This window comes from Hippocampus zosterae, chromosome 1, assembly GCF_025434085.1.
Source record: "Hippocampus zosterae strain Florida chromosome 1, ASM2543408v3, whole genome shotgun sequence".
Lineage (NCBI taxonomy): Eukaryota > Metazoa > Chordata > Actinopteri > Syngnathiformes > Syngnathidae > Hippocampus > Hippocampus zosterae.
Window position 1 is genome coordinate 28,477,687 of NC_067451.1, and position 12,529 is coordinate 28,490,215.

The following is a 12,529-nucleotide window of genomic DNA, read 5'->3' on the forward strand; positions in this document are numbered from 1 at the left end:
CCCGCCTACTCCAGCGTGCCCGCGACCCTCGTGAGGATAAGCGGCTCAGATAAAGTATGGATGGATAGATTTAGTGTATACATTTATTGACATTAGATTACAGAATCATTTGAAACGGCTTATTTAGTGACCTTCGAAAAATCATCCTCATGTGCGCATCAGTGTGTGAATATTCATTCTCATTCTGACCAGGAGCATTGATATCATGCACAGGGATTACGCACATAAATTTACACTCCCACACAAAACGGTGGAAATAACTACATCTTCTGCGAGGCAGTGATGCATATTTATCACGGCTGAGACGCCCTTGGCCACATAGGCCTACGAGTTGCACCGAATAGGGATGGGTGTGAGCTGGCTGTCTGATGCAGAGGATCGCCTCCCACTTTCAGACGAAGAAGAGCGCGGGGGACTTGAGTCACAGACGGTGAAAGGGGTTGTGAATGTTTACCACCTCTAAACAGAGGTTGTTGTTTTTTTTTGGTTTGCTTTGTTTTTTTCGGAATTGGGGAATTGGGGTGTACTTGTGTTTATTATTTTACCTTATGTTAACTGTTTTGTAAAGCGCTTTGTTACAGCTGCCGCTGTTGTGAAAGCGCTATATAAATCAGCATGTATTGTATTGTATTGTATTGTACATCGTAAATCCATCTGCAAATGATCACAATAGTGGAATGATTATTGGAGTCATTTGTAAAATGTACCAAAGGTGAGGATAAGCGGTTACGAAAATGGATGGATGGATGGATGGATGGAGATGCAGGCTCCTCTAGTGGTATGGAAAACAGTAACTGCCCAAGTACAGTTTAGTTGTATTTAACTTTTAACAGTGACGTGCAATTCAGGGCTATTGAGGCACTGACATTAGAGTCAGATTTTAACATTTATGAGCCAAAGAGAGGAGCGTATTTGCAATTAAAATGAGCAGCAAAAAACATTTTGTTGGAAAAGGTTTGAGAAATGTTTGTGTTGTGTTGAGCAAAACAATGGATTTTAGTATTCAGCTATCCCAAAATATTCAGTTCCGTTTTGAAAAGGATTTTAAAAGGTGAAACATCAAAAAAAAGTATCATTTTATGCCCAATTAAAAATATAAGCCCGAAATGAGGATAGTTCGCTCGGTGTCTGTAGAAGAGCAACACCAACAGTGTACTTCCACAATATTATGTGTAATACATTTGAATTGAACCCTTTCCAGACTTTTTAAATTTTTTATTGTTAAGTGTGCACAGTGTTACAGTGGCTTACAATAACAAATATATTGTACTTATTAGGAATATAAACTGCCTGCTACTATGCTGTCATGTTTGCCATGATGTGGCACTCGGAGAATTACTTTTTCGATCGGACTTTGTGCAAACAACCCCCCCCCCCCCCCCCCCACACACACACAAAAACCCACTTGGAAAGAAGAGGAGATCATCTCTTCTGCAGAGCACAAATCTCACCTTCAGCAGAACGTCACGTGTGTATGAGGGTCTGACGCTCCTGCTGTGGTCCACATCTCAGATGTTATGAAAGGCTTTAGCGTAGTTTAGAGTAGAGACCACTGCATGCTAAACAGAGCTGGCTCCCTCATTACCTCGTGACCAAAAGGAGACAAACATCTCACACTAAGAAATAAGGGCCGTGAAAAACAAAACAAAACAAAACAAAAAAACGAATCTTTTGCAACACTGTTTCCAACAAAACTAGAATGCGAGTGCCACACTGACAAGCTCGCTAAACGTCAACGCTTCAGTGCGTGACGTCCTTGAGCAAATCAAATACAAAGCTGAGAAGATCACAGTGAATGATGCTCACTGAATAATTAGCGAGTCACCTTTAAGGGGCAGCCACTGTTGGGAGTCGCTAATGAAGTGTCTCATAATCTCTTCCTGGGTTGTATTAGAAGGACACCATTACCATCAACTCAGGAGCCTGGACATATAACGCTTGAAAGGAGAGCCATCCAGACAGTAATCATGCACTTGGATTTGCTTTTAAGAGACTTTATCAAAGTCGACTTTCATCCGTCATAAAGTGGCGGAAGGCTCGACACGCTCAGGCTGACATTTTACTTGTGCGTTACATTTTATTACTTTCAATTATTAAAGATCCACTGACTTGGCATCTGTCAGGATTACAGCAGCATTACCTTGTGTCAAAGCAATCAAACACTTTAACAAGTATCGCTGACTTGTTAGATCACACATTCACTTCTTTTCTTAGTGCTTAAGAAATATGACAGTGGAAAAGGTGAACAAGAAAAATGTCAAAAGTAGATAGTGATACCAGATAGTGTATGAAAGTAGTGTTAGCATCAATAAAAGGCATCATGCATGCAACTAGTGTAGGCTACACGTTTGAGCCGTGGGAATATATCCGCTAAGAGCCTCCAGCGGCCGGAAAACATGCTACCAGGTCATGGAGATTTTACACGGCGAGACAACGAGGCACTCTAAAGCAGCTACGCTAATGTGAGGCCGTTGTCCATACGCTAGCTGTCACATTAAATTTTGAAGAATGGTTTTAGATCACTCTTCCAATTTCTGCCAGTGACATGCGCACACTCACGGCCTACGAGGTGCTCTGAAACGGCTACACCTGCAAATTAACCAATTGGAAGATGTAGGCATAGTTATCCAACTCCTGATGCAAACGAAGGCGCCCCAGTTTTATAGTAGGGGAAGGGGACTGTTGGCAGACTTCATACTATGTCACTCGGAACTGCTTTAGCCACGCCCTCCACAAAAAAAAAAGGAAAACTGAAAAGGTGAAAAACAGTTTAACGCTGCATCTCCACAGCTGAGTAGCACTTTCAACTATTTTTTAATTAGGTGTTTATATTGGAAGAAAAATGAAAAAATAAACCCCACTACTGTGTCAGTCGCAAATTGCAAAATAAAAAAAAATATATAACTTATTTACAGAAAACATGCCTTTTTTTCATCAGTAGTGTCGTCAGACTACACAAGAAATCAGACAAGATCTGTGTATCCAAGACAATCATTTCATTTTATTAATAGAAGCAATACCAGCAGGGATACAAGCAAAGCAGCCCTCTGAAAATGAGGACATACATGTCAGTTTTTAAATACTGTATTAATATTGGCAGAAAACCTTCAATGCTCTCTCAACAATACGTTCAATTAGCTACTGTTAAAATGACAAAGGCGACTGTCGTCACAATAACTGCTTATGTCAAGGCTCGACGATATTACTGCAAGATGTTCCCAGAGGAGCCCTCGCGACATGGCTCACACTGTGGTGAAAATCATTCATCATTTATTCGCTGCTTCTCACCGTTGCTGCAGTGTTATTTTTACATCGATGCATCACTGACATTCTGCTAATTAACTCGGGAGATAGTTTTGTGTGCATGTGACTCCAAACATTCACTGATAGCCGATGCATTGATGGGGACAATCTCAACAATTTAATATTTCACTCTGTCTGGGACATTTGAAGTGGAAATATGCATCAATACTGAACCATGGGGAAAAGTCTGAATTAGCAGCAAAGAAAAAAAAAATATATATATATATATATTTTTTTTTTGGGGGAAATTGGATATATATATATATATATATATATATATATATATATATATATATATATATATATATATATATATATATATATATATATATATATATATATATATATATATATATATATGACCAGATAATCATACTTATTTTAAAAAAACAATCTAGCTAATTTAATCTAAAAAAAAATTAAAATCTTTCAGACGTAGCTATATAAAGTGTGTCGTATAAAGGCATATGTACATCATCGCGCGTAATCTGCTCTGTTTCCAGTGTGAAGAAAGATGTCAATAAAGCCCAAAGGATGCAAAGCAAAGCCAGGGAAGTGCCGGTGACCATGTTGCCTAGCAGATGTCTAGCGTGCACGTATGTGATATACAAGATCTCTTTACTCTTGGCTTTCAGCTGAGGAAAGTGACATATAGAATCTCTGGACGCCATCCAGTGTCTGTTTAGCTCCTCCTCAACTTGGCCGGCGAGAGCCGTTATTCAGATGATGAGAAGGACAAGCCGGAGGAAAAGGAATGGTGCCTGGCTAGGATGCATAATGGGGCCACATCCCTCCCACCATCCACTTTCCCTTCCTCAAATACCACACAGACTGGGGACTCCAGCTTGGGCCATGTGCGTGGGGATGGTGATGAGACTTGGAGATGGCAGCTTCTCTCAGCAGGAGCAGTTCCCACAGCCCTTCACACTGTTGAGGATCTCCTCCTGCAGTTTCTTCCTCTCCTCCTCCTTCTGGGAAAGGCGCTCGGTCGCCGGCTGGCTGAAGCTCTTGTTGCTGTTCAGCATTTTGCTGTTCTGGGTGTTCCACAGGTCGGCGTACATGCTGCCCGCGGTGCTGAGCAGCGTTTCATGGTTGCCGCGCTCTTTCACCTTACCCTGTCTCGCCAGGAAAAAAAAAAGTTTGCCCAGATCAAAATGCTTTTAAAAAGACACATTGTATAGGAAAAGTAGCTTCGTGAGTACAATTTTAACCAATACTTTTAACCATGACCACCAATACTGATCACACTCTGCCAGGCCCCCCGTACGATCCCTCACACCTCCTGAACAACTGTTGCATTTCTTGCACAAAAACCCAGACTCAGAATCACACACACACACGCCTCCCACGCAGTCCAACACAAAATGCAGGCGCCCCTTTCCCCCTCCAGTTCCCATGAGCATGCAGAGGTGTGGGCATGATTTTCAGTGAGCCCAAGATGAGCATGCTACCGCTGGCGTGCTTTTAATGAGCACCGCGGGCGGTACTCTGGTGGCGACACCTGCAAACTCCATGGCGACATCACACACAAAACATGCCGCCTCGCCACGACCCTCTGATCCCCGCCATCTGACTCTGGAAACACGGAAGCACACATGCTCACTGGGAGCCCTTCAAAAGAGCCTCTTATTTCCTCAGCATTGGGAGCGCTGATGGAAAATGTCACTTGACTGCTGACATGTCTCACACCGATGCTCTTTTAAGACCGCAAGTGACTCCAAGGACGGCCTTGACATATCGCAGTATTTCTCCCTCTTCTCTCCTATTTCGGTAACACACCATTGACCGCATCAGAAAGAGTCATTGTTTGTGTTTACAGTAAACCCTCATGTATCGCACGGGATACATTCCATAGTCACACAATGAAAATCCAGGATCGAGCGAGACCATTTTAAAAATACCCCACTCGCATTTTAAACTTAAATTACACTTTTATGGCATTCTGAGCACCTGCTCACACTCTGGCTGTCAAAGAAACGGGTGACAAGTAACATCACTTTTGGTAACAAAAAAGATTTCTGCAAAAACAGTCGTCCAAATCAGAGGCAATGCTTGCTCATTTTTTTGGGAACATTTGTAACTTCAAGTGGCACAAAAGAGAATTAGACATTGCATATTTAAACAACCAAACCATATTATTTAATTTAATAGCGTTATGCTGCTTCAATGTTAACATTCGCTTCCAAGGGAAATTTGCATTGATGTTGTGATCATTCTAAATGATAATTACAAACATTCCAAGAGCTGCTATTTTGACACAACTGTGACGCAACACATACAAAGGGAAAATGCAATAATACTCAGAGACACGTATTTCCTCTGCTCGGTATGAACAATGAATTGTCATTGTTCATACCGACTGGAGATGAGTTGGGGACCTTCTCTACCTCTTCTCGTTGCTCTTAAGCTGCATCTCTTGCAGTCTACAGTAACTGCCCGGCATGTTACAGAAAAATGTGGTACAAAACTGAAAGCACGCCACTCTAAATTCAGACTGGCCTCTATATTGTACTTTGAAAATCAATAAAAAAGGTTTTTATAAAAATCTGTGATATAGCAAATAAATGTGCTTAATTTTATATTTGGCTCAATCAGTCTCACAAAAAAGGTCTGAGCTCAACATGGCCCGACGACGACAGCCAATTGTGGCAGAGGTCTTTGGGACTATCACCATGCCTTAGAACCCCCCCCCCCCCGCCCCCACCCCCCGTGAGAAAAATATATTCTGTGATTTCTGGAGTATCGCAAACATGTTTACATCATGTTGCAAAATCCAAGCTGAAGCCTGTGTTTTGCACGAACAAAATGTTGACACACAAATTTAAATATAACATCTCTCAGTGGAATACAATTATAAGTGTCTGAAATAAACTGTTAAATTCTCAAAACTGAAAGTGATAATAAACAAAAGGTCAGTTGAGTGCAGATCGTCATGAAAAATGTGCTAATTGGACTGGCCAATAACTCGATTTTCTTTGGGAACGTCTCCAATGTTAATCGCTGAAAAAGTCAAGACACTCGGCTTTGTGCTAAGGTCAAGGCCCTGTCCAATAGGAAATGATTGCTCTGGCGCCATCTTGTCGCAACTTGGTGTCAACAAACTAAGTTGACATGAAGGAGGAGAAGCTTCATTTATTTAGGTAACAGGTGGTAAATGCCAGTGTCCCAGGGGTGGGGGGGACGTTATCCTGCATGTATTACTGTAGATGTTTCCCTCCTCCAACACACCTGATTCTAATGATCACCTCATCAGCAAGCTCGGCAGGAGCCTGATAACGATCCAGATCATTTGATGAGGGGAAACAACTAAACCATGCAGAATGGCACCCTACGAGGACCGGAGTTTCACGGCTGAGAGTTAGGCCATAGATGTATGTTGTCGTCATCTTATGGCATCTACAGGCGATTAGAAACCTTTTGGGGAAAGCGTCAATGACTCAGGGCCCCGCAAATACTTTTACATGACAAACTGTTTCCTAATGTGAAAAGGAAAGGAAATTATGTGTAAAATGAAGACTACGTACCTCGCTAAGCACAATGATCTCGTCGGCGTCCACAATGGTGGAAAGCCTGTGAGCGATGAACACTGAGGTCCTGTCTTTCACCATCTCCTTCATTGCGCTCAGGATGTTCTAAAAGAAAAAACGGCATCATTTTTTTTTCTTTCAAGGGTTCCATTAGATATTAAACGTTGCAATGATGGCGTACTTGAAACACAACAATAACCAACACATGACTAACAAGGTACATATGCAATTCCCTCACAAATACAACTCATATGCTTCTGACTCCAAAGTTTATATACGATAATTCAGAAACACATTCACATCGACAGGAAATTCGAATCAACATGAGCGACAATGCTGCGCTTTCCTCTCGAAAGCAGAAATGGCGTGCTGAAATGTCTCATTAAATGTAACATTTACAAAGACTGAGGGGGTTTTAAGCTGAGCTGGAGCTTAAGGAGGAAGAAACAACGGCAGGTGGCAAGGGGGAATATGTGCAGTGGTGTGTGAATGAGGGGAGGGTGGGTGTCACAGTGATGCCGAATTATCGTGTGCACCTTTGGCAGGTGACTGAGTGGGTGTTTGTTCCGTTAAATATGTATGCCTGCACCTCTTCTGTGATGGAGTCCAGAGATGATGTGGCCTCGTCATACAGGAGAATGGGCGGATTCTTCAGTATTGCACGGGCGATAGCGACACGCTGCTTCTCCCCGCCTGAAACGAAACAATGGACGTCATGAAACAAAGCAAACAGACCTCAGCGGGTCGGTATGAAATGATGAATGAAAGCCCCCTCCCCCCCCACCCCAGCCTCATCGGGTAATCACCTCAAGCAGAGAGAAAATGCACCGTAGCAACAATTCTGCATGACAGTTACAACAGGACTTTTATTTAATTGCAAAGTAAAATCAGCAGGAGACTTTGGCTTTGCGTCTGACCCAGCCTTTGGTACATACAAGCTGTGTGTGGCCTTTTAAATGCAGGCAGCTTTAAGAGACATTATAAAACGGTGCCAGCGGTGGGGAATATCGGAAGGAACTTTGAAACCCAGACTGCCACCAGCTTAAAGATAACTTGACAAACTATCTTCAGTGTAACAATTCTTGACACATGGAAATGGAATGACGATCAAATATGGAACATGAGGAGTTTAGTTCGACACAGGGGCACGTGATGGCCTTGAAGACAGAACTCTCAAGTTTCTCCAGACCAAATTCAAGAATGCCTTTATGGACTTTGCTTGGTGCGCTGGGACACGGTCTTATTTGTCAAACTTCCCACAAAAAAAAAACCTGAACTGTACACAATGTCTTGGTATTCATATTCAAAGGGAGCAATTAGGTCCAAACCAAGCCACGATTGATGAACCTTTTGAAGAATTGTGCCTTTCTCAATGGGAGAGTCATGCTTGGCTCCTCTCTGTGCCTCACTGGGTACCGTTTCAAAAAAAAAGAAAAGGAAATTTGAAATGATGAAAACGCAAAGTAAGGAAAATTAAAATGATGAAAACGCAAAGTACAGAGTACTTAGTTTATATATTAACACACAAGTCATTAAATTGCAGCGAACCTGACAGCTTTAGGCCTCTCTCCCCGACCTGAGTGTCATAGCCATGCGGCATCCTGAGGATGGCATCGTGGATGCCTGCAAGACGAGCCACTTGGTAAACATCCTCCGGTGTGGCGTTGATGTTCCCGTACTGCAGGTTGTAGAAGATGGTGTTGTGGAACAGAACAGCATCCTGACAACAGAGAGGAGGGGGGAGAGGGGGGAAAGCAAGCTTCAGAGAGAATATCGTTATTGCTGCAGTGATGGGAACAGAGTGCTGTAGATACAAAGACAAAGGTAGGAGGCAGAAAGAGTAGTATGCGAATGGAAAAAAAAAACAACGTCCCATCTGTTCAGATTATCGTGTGAGCAATTTGCAGGGAAAGCTAGATGGAATTTAACTCATTTAAACTGCTGTTGTTGAATATTAACACACACACTAAAGAAATAAAACTGCCTTTCACTACTGAGCGTAAAACTTAAGTGCATTGGATGTGGCTAAATCATGTTGTCTTTCTCGCATTGCATCGCAGACCTGCGGTACGACCCCTAAAGCCTTCCTCAAGCTCTCAAGGCTGACGTCTCTGATGTTTTGCCCACCGATGTATATGTTCCCCTGCTGGGGCTCATAGAAGCGGAACAGCAGCCGCACTACTGTGCTTTTCCTGAAAGCAGAGATGGGGCCAAGCATCAGCAGCAGCATTCTTCCACTCCAGTGATGACAGCGGGTGGAGACTGTCAGCAAGTGCAATTGTGAGACGTGGCTAAAGGATTGAGCACCTGGATTGCTGGAGACTTACCCGGAGCCGCTGCCACCGACTATGGCCACCTTCTTGCCGGCAGGTACCTCGAAGGTCACCCCATTCAGGACCTTCTGGCCTTCCAGGTATTCAAAATATACATCCTCAAAGCGAATCGTGGACTCTTGTGGCGTGAGGCTTAAAGGTGGCGCGAGATCCTTCTCCTGGAGGCAAACCACAAAGTTGACTAAAGGGGTGAAATGAAAAAAGATAAAAAGACACAAAGCCGGGCATATTAGAAAAATAAACTTGATGCAAGGCTACTCCTTATAAAGCTGGATAATGGCGGAGAAGAACGAAAATCAGAAGACGATTTAAGTGGTGCTGAATAACGAAAGACTGATTTTTCATCTTCACGGGGCCTGACTGATCAATACACACGAAAAGCTACGGTACACAACGGGCTGAGCTCTCAGCGTAGCGCTGAGGTAAGGCCGAGGTCGGTAACCAATAAAGCGTTGTCCCGGCGCACAGACTGAAAGCCTCTTCTGCACAAACTAAGAGCAAGATAATCACCCAAAAGCCTGGCCACTCATCATGGCATCTTTTAAGTTGAAACGCTTTCCCAAAAGTCAGGCCTGTTGGTAGCTAGATTGTCAATACAACATGAAGGGCAGCTCAATCCCGCTCTGCAAATGAATACAAACAACTCGCAGTCCATTAGAACAGACAGTTTAGAACTTCATCCCACCCACATGCAGAAAAGGCACAACAATTTATTTGGCGGAGTAGTTAAAGGGGTGGGCTGGATGATGCTAAGTACATAATGCAAATGTTGAAAAGAATGCATAATGTGTTCAGTCAATAGCGGCCTGCTGGGCTGTGCCATCCTCCGGGAATCACAAATGGGAGCAGGACTGATGAGTGAACAAAATAAGAAACCTTATTACTGTTGCAATTACAGGCCTGGCACCTCAATAGCGCTCAGAGTGCCAGAGAGCGCGCGCGCACACATATTTGCACTTATGGACTCTTCTAGCACAAGACGGGCTGTCGGGACGTTTCATAAAAATAACTGACTGCCACTTTGACAGGAAAAACAAAGGGAATGTCTGTTCGAATCAAATCTGCATCGACAGTGTTTCAAATAGTAAACATCCGACTCCGTGTTTTAAGTGCACCCGAGTTCCTGAAAGGCAAGAAGGAAAAAGAGTCTGCTGGCTCCTTCCAGCTTTTCTGAGTGAGATCTGAGAGGAAGTATTTCTGGAGAACTTTCAAAACCATTGCCCAAGTTTACCCGGCAACTTTCAACTGTGCTTACTTGTGTATTGGACAAAAGGTTTGTCAGACAAAAGCATCCTTTTATCGACCACATTAAAAGGAGAAGAAACGATTAATGCAGCTAGTAATAATTTACGATTCTCCTTACAATTACATCACAGCAGTAGATAACTGCTCAAAGAGGCAATATTAAAAACAGCAACTTTACAAATTGAGATGGCACAGTGGTTCGCACATTCATCTCACATTTCTAAGCTTAAGATATCAAATCCAGGCTCTGGCCTTGCTGGGTGCAGTTTGCATGATTTTGAAAGGGGTTTTTTTTCTTTTTCATCACATATCTCCAGGCTTTTACATAATGTTAGGTTTCATTGCATTCAAGCAGGAGACCTTGTCAGAATTAAAAAAAAAAAAGTCAAAAAAGGAACACACAAAAGGCTCTTGTGAATGGACTCTGCTCGGTGAAGAAATTAATGTCAAGCTGCCGCTGAAGTTACCTTGATCTTGGTGTCAATACTGAGCAGCGTGAAAAGCGTGTTCATGTCTATAAGAGCCTGTCGTGTCTCTCTGTACACCGTGCCCAGGAAGTTTAGAGGGAGGGACAGCTGGAAGAGCAGGCCGTTCACCATCACCAAGTCACCCACTGTCATTGTACCTACACATCAAATGCAGCATCGCAAAAACATATCATGGATGCACACAACGCTAATCTTCTGGTCACAATTAACATCATAAACACACGACTTTTTTGTTGTTGTTTTTTTACCTTTAACAAAAGCGTAGAAACGATTTGGTTTCATATCATACTTGTTGCATTTGGACCCTGTCTTTTAGAATGTAATGTGGATAATAGTACAGTCAAACCCCGGTTTTCGAAGGTCTCTGTTCTCGACCAAATCGGTTTTCAACCAAAAATTACGATTTGTTTTATGCCTCGGATGACGACGGAGTTTCGGTTCTCGAAGCAAAACTGAGCATCCGACGCATCCGCCCGGTGCCCCAGGTCAGCGGACCAGACGCCACTAGAGGTACTGACGACTAAGCAGATGCTCAGAGGGGATCAAGCGGTTTCCATTGCCAATCCCTCTCTTTGGAATGACCTCCTCAAGCCTCCCTCTTTTTTCCCCCATTCTTAAAACTCATTTTGATTCTATGAGGTTGACTTAGCACGAGACTCAGTATTGTTTTCGGGTTTTGTGATGTTTAGTGTTTTTAAGTATTGTTTTGACTGTCTGGTGCCTTGGTGTGCAGCAAAATGTTTGTTTTGAAGTGTGCTGTTGATAAAGTTGGGATGAGTTGATTAAATGCTGGCGCAAATCAGCCTCCGTGTCAGGAACTTTTAACGAATGTCCAAAGAGAGGATTTAAATTTATTATCTACTTAAATTTGATAATTTAGCTCGTCACATTGGACCGTCACTCTTTCTTCTCTCTAGAAGGTGAGTGAAGTAGTTTATCTGAAATGCAGATGTTACATATACGGTACACAATGTAAGCAGACATATGGTGATAGTCGTCGTGGCGTGACCCACCTGCCGCAATGCCCTTGCTTGCCAGCAACATGATTCCGGTTAGGCCGACACTGAAGATGGCGCTCTGGCCAAAGTTGAGCATTGCTAGCGTGGACGTGGTTTTCAACGAGGACGATTCGTAGCTTTTCAGGAACCCATCGTACTTTTGAGCTTCATACTTCTCATTGTTGAAGTACTGGGGTGAGAAACACAAAGAGATGTGACTGGGAGAAAGTCCAGTGCTTTATGATGAAAAGAACGTGTACAGCGACAGACAATGAAATGTGGTTGGGGTTGGAGGTGTAGGAACCATTTCGGGGACTCCGCTTAGGTTTTAGGTCTGGGTCTCGGTGGGCCTGGCCTCTGAAACACTTCGTGTCTTTATCGTCATATCCTTAGCATTGAAATGAAAGTCGGTACAGTAACAGAAAAAAATGATAGACAGTTATAGATTAAGCTTTTGCAAAGCCAAACATTCATCAATCATTTGCATTTTGAGGAAGAACTACTGCATACAACTGTTTCTGTCAAACTCTGGATATACATCTGTGGATGGCATTTTAGCGCCTCCCAACAAAGAACCTCTTAAGTGCTGAGTCACAAGAGCAGCACTCATTTTGATTAAGACGTACAGCTATCAC

The 12,529-nt window shown here is 43.0% G+C and overlaps 1 protein-coding gene across 1 annotated transcript in view; it reads right to left on the reverse strand.

Annotated features, from left to right (window-relative positions):
• Window positions 1–3,705: 3,705 nt before the first annotated feature.
• The window catches only part of abcb7 (ATP-binding cassette, sub-family B (MDR/TAP), member 7), a 28,015-nt gene continuing 19,191 nt past the window's right edge, over window positions 3,706–12,529 (reverse strand). The window contains exons 9-16 of the mRNA XM_052074168.1: window positions 11,910–12,084; window positions 10,876–11,033; window positions 9,158–9,321; window positions 8,893–9,022; window positions 8,379–8,550; window positions 7,420–7,523; window positions 6,828–6,935; window positions 3,706–4,418 (exon numbers count right to left, since the gene is read on the reverse strand). Coding sequence (XP_051930128.1) covers window positions 4,200–4,418; window positions 6,828–6,935; window positions 7,420–7,523; window positions 8,379–8,550; window positions 8,893–9,022; window positions 9,158–9,321; window positions 10,876–11,033; window positions 11,910–12,084 — 1,230 coding nt within the window. The 3' untranslated portion in view covers window positions 3,706–4,199. The remainder of the gene's footprint in view (window positions 4,419–6,827; window positions 6,936–7,419; window positions 7,524–8,378; window positions 8,551–8,892; window positions 9,023–9,157; window positions 9,322–10,875; window positions 11,034–11,909; window positions 12,085–12,529) is intronic.